The 18758-nt window shown below is 46.4% G+C and overlaps 2 protein-coding genes across 2 annotated transcripts in view; both read left to right on the top strand.

The window, feature by feature from the left end:
- The first annotated feature begins 10212 nt into the window (after nt 1-10212).
- Nucleotides 10213-13717, top strand: LOC123069734 (solanesyl-diphosphate synthase 2, chloroplastic). Its single transcript, XM_044492673.1, has 6 exons — nt 10213-10771; nt 10922-11067; nt 12134-12261; nt 12356-12459; nt 12560-12687; nt 12770-13717. The coding sequence occupies exons 1-6, from the start codon at nt 10618-10620 to the stop codon at nt 13316-13318; spliced, it is 1209 nt and encodes a 402-aa protein (XP_044348608.1). The 5' UTR covers nt 10213-10617; the 3' UTR covers nt 13319-13717.
- A 3464-nt stretch (nt 13718-17181) lies between these two features.
- LOC123069732 (mitogen-activated protein kinase 10) overlaps nt 17182-18758 on the top strand; it is a 4525-nt gene continuing 2948 nt past the window's right edge. The window contains exons 1-2 of the mRNA XM_044492668.1: nt 17182-17492; nt 18249-18657. Of these exons, the coding sequence (XP_044348603.1) occupies nt 17469-17492; nt 18249-18657 (433 nt within the window). The 5' untranslated portion in view covers nt 17182-17468. The remainder of the gene's footprint in view (nt 17493-18248; nt 18658-18758) is intronic.

Raw genomic sequence — 18758 nt, forward strand, 5'->3', positions numbered from 1 at the left:
ATTAGGCATTAAGATCTATAGAGATAGATCAAGACGCTTAATTGGACTTTCACAAAGCACATACCTTGACAAAGTTTTGAAGAAGTTCAAAATAGAACAGTCAAAGAAAGAGTTCTTGCCTGTGTTACAAGGTGCGAAATTGAGTAAGACTCAAAGCCCGACCACGGCAGAAGATAGAAAGAGAATGAAAGTCATTCCCTATGCCTCAGCCATAGGTTTTATAAAGTATGCCATGCTGTGTACCAGATATATTGTATACCCTACTACTTAGTTTGGCAAGGGAGTAGAATAGTGATCTAGGAGTAGATCACTGGACAACGGTCAAAATTATCCTTAGTGGAATAAGGATATGTTTCTCGATTATGGAAGTGACAAAAGGTTCATCGTAAAGGGTTACGTCGATGCAAGTTTTGACACTAATCTAGATGAATCTAAGTCTCAATCTAGATACATACTGAAAGTGGGAGCAATTAGCTAGAGTAGCTCCGTGCAAAGCATTGTTGACATAAATATTTGCAAAATACTTACGGATTTGAATATAACAGACCCGGTGACTAAAATTATCTCACAAGCAAAACATGATCACACCTTAGTACTCTTTGGGTGTTAATCACATAGTGATGTGAACTAGATTACTGACTCTAGTAAACCCTTTGGGTGTTGGTCACATATCGATGTGGACTATGGGTGTTAATCACATGGTGATGTGAACTATTGCTGTTAAATCACATGGCGATGTGAACTAGATTATTGACTCTAGTGCAAGTGGGAGACTGAAGGAAATATGCCCTAGAGGCAATAATAAAGTTATTATTTATTTGCTTATTACATGATAAATGTTTATTATTCATGCTAGAATTGTATTAACCGGAAACATAATACATGTGTGAATACATAGACAAACAGAGTGTCACTAGTATGCCTCTACTTGACTAGCTCGTTGATCAAAGATGGTTATGTTTACTAACCATAGACATGAGTTGTCATTTGATTAACGGGATCACATCATTAAGTGAATGATCTGATTGACATGACCCATTCCATTAGCTTAGCACCCGATCGTTTAAGTATGTTGCTATTGCTTTCTTCATGACTTATACATGTTCCTATGACTATGAGATTATGCAACTCCCGTTTGCCGGAGGAACACTTTGTGTGCTACCAAACGACACAACGTAACTGGGTGATTATAAAGGTGCTCTACAGGTGTCTCCAAAGGTACATGTTGGGTTGGCGTATTTTGAGATTAGGATTTGTCACTCCGATTGTCGGAGAGGTATCTCTGGGCCCTCTCGGTAATGCACATCACTTAAGCCTTGCAAGCATTGCAACTAATGAGTTAGTTGCGGGATGATGTATTACGGAACGAGTAAAGAGACTTGCCGGTAACGAGATTGAACTAGGTATTGGATACCGACGATCGAATCTCGGGCAAGTAACATACCGATGACAAAGGGAACAATGTATGTAGTTATACGGTCTGACCGATAAAGATCTTCGTAGAATATGTAGGAGCCAATATGGGCATCTAGGTCCCGCTATTGGTTAATGACCGGAGACGTGTCTCGGTCATGTCTACATTGTTCTCGAACCGTAGGGTCCGCACACTTAAAGTTACAATGACAGTTTCATTATGAGTTTATGTATTTTTATGTACCGAAGGTTGTTCGGAGTCCCGGATATGATCACGGACATAACGAGGAGTCTCGAAATGGTCGAGACATAAAGATTGATATATTGGACGGCTATATTCGGACACCGGAAGTGTTCCGAGGAAGTTTCGGATAAAACCGGAGAACCGGGGGGTTACCAGAACTCCCCGGGGGGTTAATGGGCCTCATGGGCCTAAAGTGGAGAAGAGGAAAGGCAGCCAGGGCAGGCCGCGCGCCCCCTCTCCCCCTAGTCCGAATTGGACAAGGAGGGAGGGGCGGCGCCCCCCCTTTCCTTCCTCTCCTCTCTCCCTTCCTTCCCCCTCTCCTACTTGGACAAGGAAAGGGAGGGGAGTCCTACTCCCGGTAGGAGTAGGACTCCTCCTGCGCGCCTCCTACTAGGGCCGGCCGCACCCCCCCTTGGTCCTTTATATACGGGGGTAGGGGGGCCCCCTAGGACACACAAGTTGATCTTCATGATCGTTCCTTAGCCGTGTGCGGTGCCCTGCTCCACGATATTACACCTCGATCATATTGTAGCGGTGCTTAGGCGAAGCCCTGCGACGGTTAAACATCAAGATCGTCACCACGCCGTCGTGCTAACGAAACTCCTCCCTGAAGCTTTGCTGGATCGGAGCCCGGGGTGCGTCATCGAGTTGTACGTGTGTCAAGAACTCGGAGGTGCCGGAGTAACGGTGCTTGGATCGGTTGGACCGGGAAGACGTACGACTACTTTCTCTATGCTGCGTCAACGCTTCCGCTTCGGTCTACGAGGGTACGTTGACAACACTCTCCCCTCTCGTTGCTATGCATCACCATGATCTTGCGTGTGCGTAGGATTTTTTTTGAAATTACTACGTTCCCCAACAGTGGCATCCGAGCCTAGGTTTTATGGTTTGATGTTATATGCACGAGTAGAACACAAGTGAGTTGTGGGCGATATAAGTCATACTGCCTACCAGCATGTCATACTTTGGTTCGGCGGTATTGTTGTATGAAGCGGCCCGGACCGACATTACACGTACGCTTACGCGAGACCGGTTCTCCCGACGTGCTTTGCACATAGGTGGCTTGCGGGTGAGTGTTTCTCCAACTTTAGTTGAACCGAGTGTGGCTATGCCCGGTCCTTGTGAAGGTTAAAACGGCATCAACTTGACAAACTATCGTTGTGGTTTTGATGCGTAGGTAAGATTGGTTCTTGCTTAAGCCCGTAGCAGCCACGTAAAACTTGCAACAAACAAAGTAGAGGACGTCTAACTTGTTTTTGCAGGGCATGTTGTGATGTGATATGGTCAAGACATGATGCTAAAGTTTATTGTATGAGATGATCATGTTTTGTAACTGAGTTATCGGCAACTGGCAGGAGCCATATGGTTGTCGCTTTATTGTATGCAATGCAATCGCCCTGTAATGCTTTACTTTATCACTAAGCGGTAGCGATAGTCGTAGAAGCATAAGATTGGTGAGACGACAACGATGCTATGATGGAGATCAAGGTGTCACGCCGGTGACGATGGTGATCATGACGGTGCTTCGGAGATGGAGATCACAAGCACAAGATGATGATGGCCATATCATATCACTTATATTGATTGCATGTGATGTTTATCTTTTATGCATCTTATCTTGCTTTGATTGACGGTAGCATTATAAGATGATCTCTCACTAAATTATCAAGAAGTGTTCTCCCTGAGTATGCACCGTTGCCAAAGTTCGTTGTGCCCAGACACCACGTGATGATCAGGTGTGATAAGCTCTACGTCCATCTACAACAGGTGCAAGCCAGTTTTGCACACGCAGAATACTCAGGTTAAACTTGACGAGCCTAGCATATGCAGATATGGCCTCGGAACACGGAGACCGAAAGGTCGAGCGTGAATCATATAGTAGATATGATCAACATAATGATGTTCACCATTGAAAACTAATCCATTTCACGTGATGATCGGTTATGGTTTAGTTGATTTGGATCACGTGATCACTTAGAGGATTAGAGGGATGTCTATCTAAGTGGGAGTTCTTAAGTAATATGATTAATTGAACTTAAATTTATCATGAACTTAGTACCTGATAGTATGTTGCTTATGTATGTTTGATTGTAGATAGATGGCCCGTGCTGTTGTTCCGTTGAATTTTAATGCGTTCCTTGAGAAAGCAAAGTTGAAAGATGATGGTAGCAATTACACGGACTGGGTCCGTAACTTGAGGATTATCCTCATTGCTGCATAGAAGAATTACGTCCTGGAAGCACCGCTGGGTGCCAGGCCTGCTGCTGGAGCAACACCAGATGTTATGAACTTCTGGCAGAGCAAAACTGATGACTACTCGATAGTTCAGTGTGCCATGCTTTACGGCTTAGAATCGGGACTTCAACGACGTTTTGAACGTCATGGGGCATATGAGATGTTCTAGGAGTTGAAGTTAATATTTCAAGCAAATGCCCGGATTGAGAGATATAAAGTCTCCAATAAGTTCTATAGCTGCAAGATGGAGGAGAACAGTTCTGTCAGTGAACATATACTCAAAATGTCTGGGTATAATAATCACTTGATTCAGATGGGAGTTAATCTTCCAGATGATTGCGTCATTGACAGAATTCTCCAATCACTGCCACCAAGCTACAAGAGCTTCGTGATGAACTATAATATGCAAGGGATGAATAAGACTATTCCCGAGCTCTTCGCAATGCTGAAAGCTGCGGAGGTAGAAATCAAAAAGGAGCATCAAGTGTTGATGGTCAACAAGACCACTAGTTTCAAGAAAAAGGGCAAAGGGAAGAAGAAGGGGAACTTCAAGAAGAACAGCAAGCAAGTTGCTGCTCAAGAGAAGAAACTCAAGTCTGGACCTAAGCCTGAAACTGAGTGCTTCTACTGCAAGCAGACTGGTCACTGGAAGCGGAACTGCCCCAAGTATTTGGCGGATAAGAAGGATGGCAAGGTGAACAAAAGTATATGTGATATACATGTTATTGATGTGTACCTTACTAGAGCTCGCAGTAGCACCTGGGTATTTGATACTGGTTCTGTTGCTAATATCTGTAACTCGAAACAGGGATTACGGATTAAGCGAACACTGGCAAAGGACGAGGTGACGATGCGCGTGGGAAATGGTTCCAAAGTCGATGTGATCGCGGTCGGCACGCTACCTCTACATCTACCTTCGGGATTAGTATTAGACCTAAATAATTGTTATTTGGTGCCAGCGTTGAGCATGAACATTATATCTGGATCTTGTTTGATGCGAGACGGTTATTCATTTAAATCAGAGAATAATGGTTGTTCTATTTATATGAGTAATATCTTTTATGGTCATGCACCCTTGAAGAGTGGTCTATTGTTGATGAATCTCGATAGTAGTGATACACATATTCATAATGTTGAAGCCAAAAGATGCAGAGTTGATAATGATAGTGCAACTTATTTGTGGCACTGCCGTTTAGGTCATATCGGTGTAAAGCGCATGAAGAAACTCCATACTGATGGACTTTTGGAACCACTTGATTATGAATCACTTGGTACTTACGAACCGTGCCTCATGGGCAAGATGACTAAAACACCGTTCTCCGGTACTATGGAGAGAGCAACAGATTTGTTGGAAATCATGCATACAGATGTGTGTGGTTCGAAGAATGTTGAGGCTCGTGGCGGATATCGTTATTTTCTCACCTTCACAGATGATTTAAGCAGATATGGGTATATCTACTTAATGAAACATAAGTCTGAAACATTTGAAAAGTTCAAAGAATTTCAGAGTGAAGTAGAAAAACATCGTAACAAGAAAATAAAGTTTCTACGATCTGATCGTGGAGGAGAATATTTGAGTTACGAGTTTGGTGTACATTTGAAACAATGCGGAATAGTTACGCAACTCACGCCACCCGGAACACCACAGTGTAATGGTGTGTCTGAACGTCGTAATCATACTTTACTAGATATGGTGCGATCTATGATGTCTCTTACTGATTTACCGCTATCGTTTTGGGGTTATGCTTTAGAGACAGCCGCATTCACATTAAATAGGGCACCATCGAAATCCGTTGAGACGACGCCTTATGAACTATGGTTTGGCAAGAAACCAAAGTTGTCGTTTCTTAAAGTTTGGGGTTGCGATGCTTATGTGAAAAAACTTCAACCTGATAAGCTCGAACCCAAATCGGAGAAATATGTCTTCATAGGATACCCAAAGGAGACTGTTGGGTACACCTTCTATCACAGATCCGAAGGCAAGACATTCGTTGCTAAGAATGGATCCTTTCTAGAGAAGGAGTTTCTCTTGAAAGAAGTGAGTGGGAGGAAAGTAGAACTTGATGAGGTGACTGTAGCTGCTCCCTTATTGGAAAATAGTTCATCACAGAAACCGGTTTCTGCGATACCTACACCAATTAGTGAGGAATTTAATGATGGTGATCATGAAATTTCAGATCAAGTTACTACTGAGCCTCGTAGATCAACCAGAGTAAGATCCGCACCAGAGTGGTACGGTAATCTTGTTCTGGAAGTCATGCTACCAGATCATGATGAACCTACGAACTATGAAGAAGCGATGGTGAGCCTAGATTCCGCAAAATGGCTTGAAGCCATGAAATCTGAGATGGGATCCATGTATGAGAACAAAGTATGCACTTTGGTTGACTTGCCCGATGATCGGCAAGCAATTGAGAATAAATGGATTTTCAAGAAGAAGACTGACGCTGACGGTAATATTACTGTCTACAAAGCTTGACTTGTCGCAAAAGGGTTTCTGCAAGTTCAAGGGGTTGACTACGATGAGACCTTCTCACCCGTAGCGATGCTTAAGTCTGTCCGAATCATGTTAGCAATTGCCGCATTTTATGATTATGAAATTTGGCAGATGGATGTAAAAACTGCATTCCTGAATGGATTTCTGGAAGAAGAGTTGTATATGATGCAACCGGAAGATTTTGTCGATCCAAAGAGAGCTAACAAAGTGTGCAAGCTCCAGCGATCCATTTATGGACTGGTGCAAGCCTCTCGGAGTTGGAATAAACGCTTTTATAGTGTGATCAAAGCATTTGGTTTTATACAGACTTCCGGAGAAGCCTGTATTTACAAGAAAGTGAGTGGGAGCTCTGTAGCATTTCTGATATTGCATGTGGATGACATATTACTGATTGGAAATGATATAGAATTTCTGGATAGCATAAAGGGATACTTGAATAAGAGTTTTTCAATGGAAGACCTCGGTGAAGCTGCTTACATATTGGGCATTAAGATCTATAGAGATAGATCAAGACGCTTAATTGGACTTTCACAAAGCACATACCTTGACAAAGTTTTGAAGAAGTTCAAAATGGATCAAGCAAAGAAAGGATTCTTGCCTGTGTTACAAGGTGTGAAGTTGAGTAAGACTCAATGCCCGACCACTGCAGAAGATAGAGAGAAAATGAAAGATGTTCCCTATGCTTCAGCCATAGGCTTTATCATGTATGCAATGCTGTGTACCAGACCTGATGTGTGCCTTGCTATAAGTTTAGCAGGGAGGTACCAAAGTAATCCAAGAGTGAATCACTGGACAGCGGTCAAGAACATCCTGAAGTACCTAAAGAGGACTAAGGATATGTTTCTCGTATATGGAGGTGACAAAGAGCTCATCGTAAACGGTTACGTTGATGCAAGCTTTGACACTGATCCGGACGATTCTAAATCGCAAACCGGATACGTGTTTACATTAAACGGTGGAGCTGTCAGTTGGTGCAGTTCTAAACAAAGCGTCGTGGCGGGATCTACATGTGAAGCAGAGTACATAGCTGCTTCGGAAGCAGCAAACGAAGGAGTCTGGATGAAGGAGTTCATATCCAATCTAGGTGTCATACCTAGTGCATCGGGTCCAATGAAAATCTTTTGTGACAATACTGGTGCAATTGCCTTGGCAAAGGAATCCAGATTTCACAAAAGAACCAAACACATCAAGAGACGCTTCAATTCCATCCGGGATCTAGTCCAGGTGGGAGACATAGAAATTTGCAAGATACATACGGATCTGAATGTAGCAGACCCGTTGACTAAGCCCCTTCCACGAGCAAAACATGATCAGCACCAAGGCTCCATGAGTGTTAGAATCATTACTGTGTAATCTAGATTATTGACTCTAGTGCAAGTGGGAGACTGAAGGAAATATGCCCTAGAGGCAATAATAAAGTTATTATTTATTTCCTTATATCATGATAAATGTCTATTATTCATGCTAGAATTGTATTAACCGGAAACATAATACATGTGTGAATACATAGACAAACAGAGTGTCACTAGTATGCCTCTACTTGACTAGCTCGTTAATCAAAGATGGTTATGTTTCCTAACCATGAACAAAGAATTGTTATTTGATTAACGGGATCACATCATTAGTTGAATGATCTGATTGACATGACCCATTCCATTAGCTTAGCACCCGATCGTTTAGTATGTTGCTATTGCTTTCTTCATGATTTATACATGTTCCTATGACTATGAGATTATGCAACTCCCGTTTACTGGAGGAACACTTTGTGTGCTACCAAACGTCACAACGTAACTGGGTGATTATAAAGGAGCTCTACAGGTGTCTCCAAAGGTACATGTTGGGTTGGCATATTTCGAGATTAGGATTTGTCAATCCTTCTGACGGAGAGGTATCTCTGGGCCCTCTCGGTAATACACATCACATAAGCCTTGCAAGCATTGCAACTAATATGTTAGTTGTGAGATGATGTATTACGGAACGAGTAAAGAGACTTGCCAGTAACGAGATTGAACTAGGTATTGAATACCGACGATCGAATCTCGGGCAAGTAACATACCGATGACAAAGGGAACAACGTATGTAGTTATGCGGTCTGACCGATAAAGATCTTCGTAGAATATGTAGGAGCTAGTATGGGCATCCAGGTCCCGCTATTGGTTATTGACTGGAGACGTGTCTCGGTCATGTCTACATTGTTCTCGAACCGTAGGGTCCGCACGCTTAAAGTTACGATGATAGTTTCATTATGAGTTTATGTATTTTGATGTACCGAAGGTTGTTCGGAGTCCCGGATATGATCACGGACATAACGAGGAGTCTCGAAATGGTCGAGACATAAAGATTGATATATTGGACAGCTATATTCGGACACCGGAAGTGTTCCGGGGAAGTTTCGGATAAAACCGGAGAACCGGGGGTTACCGGAACCCCCCGGGGGGTTAATGGGCCTCATGGGCCTAAAGTGGAGAAGAGGAAAGGCAGCCAGGGCAGGCCGCGCGCCTCCTCTCCCCCTAGTCCGAATTGGACAAGGAGGGAGGGGCGGCGCCCCCCCTTTCCTTCCTCTCCTCTCTCCCTTCCTTCCCCCTCTCCTACTTGGACAAGGAAAGGGAGGGGAGTGCTACTCCCGGTAGGAGTAGGACTCCTCCTGCGCGCCTCCTACTAGGGCCGGCCGCACCCCCCCTTGGCTCCTTTATATACGGGGGCAGGGGGGCACCCTAGGACACACAAGTTGATCTTCGTGATCGTTCCTTAGCCGTGTGTGGTGCCCCCCTCCACGATATTACACCTCGATCATATTGTAGCGGTGCTTAGGCGAAGCCCTGCGATAGTTAAACATCAAGATCGTCACCACGCCGTCGTGCTGACGAAACTCCTCCCCGAAGCTTTGCTGGATCGGAGCCCGGGGTGTGTCATCGAGCTGTACGTGTGTCAAGAACTCGGAGGTGCCGGAGTAACGGTGCTTGGATCGGTTGGACCGGGAAGACGTACGACTACTTCCTCTACGTTGCGTCAACGCTTCCGCTTCGGTCTACGAGGGTACGTAGACAACACTCTCCCCTCTCATTGCTATGCATCACCATGATCTTGCGTGTGCGTAGGAATTTTTTTAAAATTACTACGTTCCCCAACAGTACTTTCCATTCAATTTTTATGGAAGATCAAGATCTTTCTTTGGTTAAATGTGCACTAACCGGCCAAAAAGAGGGTGGATTGGGAGCACAAAATATGTTGAGTTAATCTACCCAAAAAGAGGGTGAGGGTTGATCATTTATTTTGTCACTACTCTGTGGCCAAATTTATATCGAGTCTCTTATAGTGGACTTTGAGTGTACCTTCTATTGTTGTTCATGTTAAAAATGTTTTTTCCATTTGGCTTCCTCAATTTGGGAAGGAAAAAAAGATGAAGCTCTATGTGGGCATTTCTGCACTGCTATGGTATCAAGACCTGTAGAAGTGTTGTATTGCTTTGCCCGCAAGAGGATGCATGCTTGGTCCTTTTGTGATTCTTCATAAATTTTTCTCTTACAAGTTCTTGGTCAATATTGCAGAAAAACAGGAAGATCAAAGGGACTTGTAGAACGGTGGCAAGTGAGGCGTTCAATACTTCGCATGGATGGCGCCCTGGAGTCATGCGGATTACTAGCGGCTAATGGATGAGAAATGAAGATGTTCTGCTGGCACCACTCTCTGATAGTTTGATCAACTTCATTCTATCCTCTTTTGAAGGACCAAAGAGCAAAAGGCGGTGTAGCAAGTCAAAGTCAGAACTCGGAGGTGATAGAGCCCTCTCTCTCAGACGCACACACGGTCAGGCAGCGGCTGCTTGGCTCGCTGGTGATCAGGGCTTGGGTTCTATGGCCCTCGTGGATCCACAAATCCCCCTTTCTCCTCCTCCGCAAGCCTTCCTCCATATTTTAAAACCTCCCTCCCACCACCACTCCCCCACCGGAGCGGAGCAGCAGCAGCCATCCAACTCCTCCCCCTTTCTTCTCCACGCAAGCGCAAAAGAGGCTTCGTCACCAAATTGGGCAAGATTCTCTCTTTCCCGCACGCAACCAATCGCCAGCCAGCCAGCATCACTCGTCCTGCCGCGGCCGCTGTGCAACCAAGGATTTTTCTGCCGTCCGTGCTTCTTGGGGCCTCCGAGCGCGCGCGCGAGCTAGCCTGCGTCGTCGTTGGTGTCTAGGTTCTTGGATTGGCGGGCGAGCGAGCGAGCTTGCTTGCCGAGATGCTGTCTGTGAGCTCGCCGAGGGTGCACATGAGCCGGAACGTCGTGGATTTGGGCCTGCTGGCCGCCTGCCGCTGCCGCCGCTGGGCCGCGCGCCCGGCGCCCAGGCGGCGCGCGCCATGTGTTTGTTTCGTGGCCGCACCCAGCCAGACAGGTTTGTGTGTCTCTCTTACTACCATGCCTTACCTTATCTCTGCTGGTTGGTTCAGAGACGTTCGGTACAACACACTAAGCAGCACACGTCCTGCCTGTAGTACCACCGTTGCTTGGAGTGAAGCTGACCTATTAAAATTCTTCTATGTAGGTCTTGCGGCGATCGACGTGCCGGCGGCAGAGACCATTGCCAGCGCGGCGGCCGGGACGGCGAGGCTCCCCGAGCGCGTGTCCATCGCTTCGCTCTTGGATGTCGTCTCGGATGACCTGCTCAAGCTCAACAACAACCTCAAATCGGTGAGCGCCTTCTCCAGGTCACATTCTCTTTGGTCTTTGCTAAGCTCACTCAAAATTAAAATTGCTTTGGAGAAGAAGATGCACCCCTGTGTTGTGTAGGCTGTAGACGTATGAATGACTAGTTTCCTTCTTCAGACTCTGTTTGATAGAAGCTCTCATTGCTCATGTTATGAAACTGCTTAGGAGGTTCCTCTGAAATACGTTCGGCCCGTCTTATTCGCACGCTATTTTACTAGCCAGGATTTCCTTGGTCCTGAAATCGATTACAGTTCCTTATACCGTGTGGAAAACAATGTGAATTCAGAACACCTGCAAGTTCAGTCCAAATAATGTATACCAGCAAACCAAAAGGTGGAAAGGCCACGGTTTGAAGGAGATTCTGCTGGGTTTCTAGGTGTATGGTTTCAACTTTGAAGTGTGTGCTGTTTGTTTTCCTACTTCAATCTCGGATTGGGAAGGAGCTGTGTTTCAACCCAGCTTTGGATAGTGTTAATTTTGATTAGTAAACTAATGGCACGACAGTCTTAATTGCTACATACTTACTTCCCTACAATAGACCATGGATAATGACGGATAGTACATCAGTGGATTGAAAATCATGCAGTAGCTACTATGCTTTCATGAATTATTCCAAGTTCATAAAATTTAATGGGACATATACCGTTGGGCCCAAAAGAAAGAAAAATAAGATGTCATAGTTTGCTGTGCACAAGTGTGCATCGGTTTAACTGTTCTTTAGAAGGGGATTGCACATAATCCACATGACTACAGTCTACAGACATGACTAAAGACAGAGACAGCTTCCTACTTGTGCACGCCTTTCAACTTGTCCAGATTCTAATCATGTAATGGCCCATATTTGATGGCTTGGAGCTGTGAGTAGCTGGCCTTTTCTGAATAGGCAATCTCTGTTTGCGTAATCAAGACAAGAAACTTCAGAGCACATATCAAATAGATATAACACACATATCTAACTAGTTTTCAACATAAGATTTTTCTAGACTAGTTCCTGTTGAGTTCGTGTTTTCCACAGTAACTACTTAAGTAGCTGACACGACCTCAATAGCTTATTGGTGCAGAAAACCCAGTTTTAGTATCTGCCGCAGAACAAATTTTTGGTGCTGGTGGAAAGAGATTAAGACCAGCATTGGTTTTCCTGGTGTCCAGAGCAACAGCAGAAGTAGCTGGCTTGTCGTAAGTTCCTCTTCTTGTTGCAGCCTTGGAATTTCCAATATTTTTTGTTTTCATGCACTCAGAGTCTCAGACCTTTTACCATTTTGCATTGCAGGGAGCTAACTACAGAACATAAACGTTTGGCTGAGATCATAGAAATGATTCACACTGCGAGTTTAATACATGATGATGTCATAGATGATAGTGGGATGCGCAGAGGTATAACGAAAACCGTTCTTTATTCATCATACTGGACACAGTTTAATGAGGGGATCGATAAATTGAAAATTTTGTTCTAAACTAATTTGATTATTTGCAGGGAAAGAAACCATTCATCAGCTATATGGAACACGGATAGCGGTGCTTGCTGGTGATTTTATGTTTGCACAATCTTCTTGGTTTCTGGCAAACTTGGAAAACATTGAGGTTATAAAGCTCATCAGCCAGGTACTGAAGGATTCAGTAAACCTCATCCTCTTCTTGTAAAACCGTATATAAGACTTCTATGTAACCATTGGTGTGCTCACAGGTGATCAAGGACTTTGCTAGTGGTGAGATTAAACAGCAGTCGACCCTTTTCGACTGCGACGTCACCCTGGACGACTACCTGCTCAAGAGCTACTACAAGACTGCCTCCCTGCTCGCTTCAAGCACGAGGTCTGCGGCCATATTCAGCGGGGTGAGCACCGCCGTATGCGAGCAGATGTACGAGTACGGCAGGAACCTGGGGCTGTCGTTCCAGGTGGTGGACGACATCCTCGACTTCACGCAGTCGGCGGAGCAGCTGGGCAAGCCGGCGGGGAGCGACCTGGCCAAGGGGAACCTGACGGCCCCGGTCATCTTCGCGCTGCAGGAGTCGCCAGAGCTGAGGGAGATCATCGACTCGGAGTTCTGCGACACGGGCTCGCTGTCGGCGGCCATGGAGCTGGTGCACAGGAGCGGCGGTATCCGGCGGGCGCAGGAGCTGGCCAAGGAGAAGGGCGACCTGGCGCTCCAGAACCTGCAGTGCCTCCCCAGGAGCCATTTCAGGACTGCACTTGAGAACATGGTGAAGTACAACCTTGAGAGGATCGACTAGATGGATGGACGGATCATTCACCTGGTCTGTCTGAAGATGAGATACAACCTGCAGGCGGGCCCAGATTAGCTTGTACTGAAATCCTGCTTGCCAGTATCATGTCGATTTCTTGGAGATGGTCGGTGCGACAACGTCAGAAAAACGTCGTCTATTTTTGCATATCGTGTAAGTGCAAGGTAAATATATTCACTGTATATGCGAAAGATGGAGCTGTTCTTTTAATTAGTAGTATAACATAAGATAGCAGTAGTTATTTTTTTCCTTGGGATGAAAAAGAAAAACATGTAATTCCGTTTATTTACAGTCGGAAGTATGAACATGAGTTAACATGCCCTGTAAAACCTAGCGTGCGCCATTCTGGACCGTTGAGATGTTTGCCTGAAAGACAACTTTTTATTAGTACTATCTCTTTACACTCGTATGGTTCAGAAGTGAAGTAGTAGCAGTAGATGCCGGGGGGAGCCGGATCCCCTGACGTACGGCCACCTGACATTGGGCCACTAACGCATGGATCCGGGTCCACACATCAGCGAGTGCACCGTACGTCAGAGGAGCTGCGTCCATGCCGGGGCGGGCCGTTGGGTTGGGTTGGGTTGGATGGATCCAGCTGAGCGGAAACGAAGGGACATGGCGCACGTTATCGTCGGTGGCCGCACCTTCTCCTTCCTTTCCACTTCTTCCAATAATTAAATGCTCTTTTATTTTTTACTTTAAAAAATAACAAGTGGCACTTTTTTTTGCCTCGCAGAACAAAGCAAAACAAAGGAAGAATACTCGTGAATGTATTATAAAGCGGTCGCCAGGATAGGATACTCCCGTCCCGTTCCAAGTAGGCGTATTCTATTATTATTACTCCTGAGTAGAGCATTATTTTATTTAGTTTTCCCCATTGCTTCTCCGTCGGTGGCTCCCAATTAATCAGTAAAGTAATCGGCTGATTAACCACCGGTACGGTATTTTTTTTTTCTAAGAAAACTTTTGATCTATTTATCTTTAACTATGGCAATACGACAACAAAAATATACATTCAGATGCATAAATCGTCGAGCCGACGACTACAAGCATCGCAGCGAGCCGAAGACATGCCGTTGTCATCGACCCTCCATCGCCATCGCTGATACTAGCACGAGGGAAGTAAAATGGATGCATCTACTACGAGTATCCACTCATTCATTTAGATTCTCCTAACACGTGGAGCTGTCATACTGTACGTAGCACAATTGTAGGGAATCATTGGAGAAGAGGGACTGGGTTCGGTTGGGTAGTAGACTTATTATTATTAGATAGTAGATGGATTCATTCATCTCCTCCACGTGACGGTGCAGGCAGATGAACGTGATGATGTTCTTTTATTTACATTACACACCACGGCAGGAAGGAAGGAAGGCAGATGCTACGTGCCGTCTGATCCGATCCTGGTGGTAAGTCAAAGCCGTGTGTGTGTGGCTTTCAAGGTTATTGTAGCTGGCGTTTCAATTCCGTCACGCGCGCCACGGACGCCCGCCCGCCACCTAATTCTGCAACTGCACCGGCCCGAGAGAAAGATGGTCACAGGAGACCTACCCCCAAACCTACCTCAAGCAACTCTGGCTTGCTCATTTTCTTCTTCCTTCTTTAAAAAATGTGTATGTTAACTAAGGTAAAACATTCCACTACAATCATTACCATCACACACGGGCAGGCTTTTTTAGCATTTTGAAATTCGAAACCTGTAGGGCACCCTCCAACCCTCCTCGGTTCAACTAAATGAACCAAGTTTTCAGAATTTCCGACCAAAATTGAACTAAGGTGGTCAAAGGGTTACCTTGTACGCAGTCGTCGCTAGATGATCTACGAATCTTGATGTAATTTTTATTATTTCTGATGGCCGCTGTACTATCACGACTGAAGATGAATAAATCGAAAGTTTCATGCAAAAAAAAATAACTAAGGAGGTCAGAGGGATACCCCTATAGGTTCCAAATTTGCATCCCTAGGCTTCGTCATGCAGGAGGGCACTGCACCGCGTTACACCATCACTTTGTGCATCGAGCTGCATGATCTAGGCTGCTTCACTAGCGCCACGGGGAACCTTCCGAGCTCTCTCTCTGGAGTTTGGGAATTGTTGAAGCAACAACCGGGTACATGTACATGTAATGTCGAATGGTGACTTAGTTGTTCAAAATGTATGACCAAGCGTCCGGTTTAGGGAAAGGATGGATGAGGTGACAAGGCGTGGGCGCACGGTAGGCTTGTCAAGATCCGCGTATTTACACCCGCCCATTTGTTGTATGAAGCGCGTGCCAGAACGATGATGAGCACATGCACGTATGGTTTTCCTTGTACTTGAAGATCGCTATGCGAGCTAGATTATGTATGACCCGAGAGCACACAGAGCCAGGAATCTTTTGCAAGGGGGTCATAGAGTAGAAGAGGTAAAATGTTGGAAAGGGGCCAAACATGTAGACTTAGAACATTTGTGCTAACAATATAGGGTTCTTTCTAGAAAAAAAAAACAATTAGCATGGGGGGAGCCATGGCCCTGACCCATGCACCCCTGGCTCCGTCACTGCCCGAGAGAGCAATTGAACTACAAAGTGCTATACTACTGATCAGAGAAAATGTTGGACCCCTAAGGCTTTGTTCGGTTGCAAAAGATTTAATCCTCTAGTGGATTTGATCCACCTAGGGATTGGGTGACCCCCACCCTGTCACCCAAACCCCGCCGTGATTAATCCCCAGAATTTCCTCTCAACCCTTCCCTTCATTGCTGTTCGGTTAATCCCCTCAATCACCGGCGGAAAAGGTGATGTGAATCCCTAGAAATCAAAAGGGGAGAAGATCTTGCCTGCATGAAACCTTGGGGAGGGACACCGAAGTAGCCTGCCGTGGCCGCCGAGCTCGCACTGGGAGATCTACTGCTAACTTGGGGCGGGGATGTAGAAGGATGACGCAACAGCCGGCCTTCACTGGAGATGAGAGATCGTCCGCTCCGGCCCCTATCCGTCGCCCAGTCCTTCCCTGCCGGCGTCGGCGCCGCCGCGCCGCCGCTCTCGCCCTCTCCTCCTTTTTCTTTCGAGAAGACGAGACGAGGTTTTCTTCCACGCGTCGGGAGGCGTGGGTCAAAACCCGGTGAAATCCCTGCGATTTGGGGTGGGATTGGATGGGATAGAAACCCGGTCGGGTTTAACCGAACACGCATGTAAGCTACGCGGGGATTCAGCCCCGGCGAGGGTAAAAACCACGGGGTTCGGGCCAAAACCCTTCCCATCCCGGCGGGGGTGGGATTAAACGAACAAGGCCTAAGGAGGTAGAAGAGGGGATTCAATATCACCTGCAGATATCCATGCCGTTGTTATTCACAATGGCCAATGCGAAGTTCCAACCATTGCAAGGCTTTAGTCATTTATTTCCAAGGTTCCAATCTTTGTTACGAGTAGAGAATATAATAAAATGCCCCATGAGTCTGCAGCATTAGATTGGAGTGTAATAGAGTGCACATAACAATACGGCAAACAACGCAGCCCCTACCATCCGCCCGCCCCCTTTCCCCGCTAAACGACTGTAATGATTCTATGTTCTCCATAGAGCCCTCTCGTTGGTGAAATTCCGTTGATACCTTTCGCCAGTCTTCTTTTCTTATAACTTACTAATAATATTATTATGTAATAATGAAGTTTTATCCCCTTGGTTGATTTAAAATTCAGACCACCAGTAGATGAGCGGTGGATAAAGCAGAGATGCGGATCGGGCGGCGCAGAGCCGTCCAACGAGCATCGCACCAGCAGCCGCAGGCCGCAGGTCGCAGCCCATGGCATGTGGCCCAGAGGCAACGCGCACGCATCTCTCTCTCTCTCTCTCTCTCTCTCTCCCGATTAAAACCAACAACAACAACGGCAAGTCGGCAGACATCACAAAGAAGAGAAAGAAATCTACCTCCCCTCCCCTCCGGCATCCCGCTCCCCTTCCCTTCTCCGGCGCGCCGCCAGATCGGGCCAGAAGAGTCCGTCCGGCACCTTGGGCCCGGCATCGGCCGCCGCGGCATACGTGTGAGTTCGGCGGGCGGCTCGGCCGACCGACCGGGAGGCGGGGGGTCCGGCGCCGCGGGAGGGCAGGGGTCCGGCTTCCGGAGCGGCCTTGGAGCGCAGATCGGCCCGCCCGGCAAGCGGCAATGCAGCAGGCGCAGCGGACCAAGGTGGGTTCCGACTCCCGTGCCGTACCTCCCCCTCCTCCTGCGTCTGTCTTGTAGACATGATTTGATTTGTGCCTGTTCTTGCGGCGTCGATGCCTGCTGCTCGTCTCGGTTCCAGGACGACGCAGGCGAGCCGGCGTATTTTTGAATCCTCGCTGCCGTCTTTTCAAATTCAAACCTCTTTGACAGATTCTTCGCTACTTTTGTTGTGATTTCGGTGCTGCCAACCCTTCCTTTAGCCGAAATCTTTGATCTGTGTTTCTGTCAGTAGAAAAATAGTCAAATGCCGTCGGTTCCATTCCAGTACGGCGACACCGCGTGATGGGTTACAGACAGCTCACGCCTCGCATGGGAAAGTTGACCGCCTCCTTGCCGCTTCCTGAATCCAGATGCCTTCTGTGCCAAACGCTAGACGAAATCCGCAAGATGCCGCTTTTCCCCTGCCGCCTGTGGGTGGCGCGCAGAGCTTCTCCATTTTAATCCTTGTTGGAGTCCTCGCAGATGCCCACCAGCAAGCAACCTGCGTTCAGTGGCAGAAAAAGTTTTAAACTGTTTGATTGCTTGCTGGTGCTTTGGCTTTTCTTAATGCCTGGTTCTGTTGCAATGTGGCCACTCCAAATCTCTGTCGGTCTCCAATGATTTTCTCCAACCCCCACCACACCACTCATTGTGCCGTCTCAGTTCCCCACATCAACCGTTTAAAGTTCTCTCTGTTTTAACAGTTGGGTTTTGACAGTTTGCTGATTCGGTGTTTTCCAGAGTTCGGCGGAGGTGGACTTCTTCACGGAGTACGGCGACGCCAACCGGTACAAGATCCAGGAGGTCATTGGCAAGGGGAGCTATGGGGTTGTGTGCTCTGCCCTTGATCTGCAGACCAGGCAGAAAGTGGCCATCAAGAAGATACACAATATTTTCGAGCATACCTCCGACGCCGCGCGGATTCTCCGTGAGATCAAGCTTCTGAGGCTCTTGCGGCATCCCGACGTCGTCGAGATCAAGCACATTATGTTGCCTCCCTCCAGAAAGGACTTCAAAGACATTTATGTTGTTTTTGAGCTCATGGAGTCTGATCTCCACCAAGTTATTAAGGCCAACGATGACTTGACAAAAGAGCATTACCAGTTCTTTCTCTACCAGCTACTCCGAGCCCTCAAATACATTCATACTGGTAAAAAATCGTTGCCTTCAAGTCTACTGTTGTTGCTTGGAAAACAATGTTTTACCATGAAGGTGGTGTGTGTTTTAGTTTACAATCATGTGTAGTAGGTC

This window comes from Triticum aestivum, chromosome 1A (assembly GCF_018294505.1).
Source record: "Triticum aestivum cultivar Chinese Spring chromosome 1A, IWGSC CS RefSeq v2.1, whole genome shotgun sequence".
Taxonomy (NCBI): domain Eukaryota; kingdom Viridiplantae; phylum Streptophyta; class Magnoliopsida; order Poales; family Poaceae; genus Triticum; species Triticum aestivum.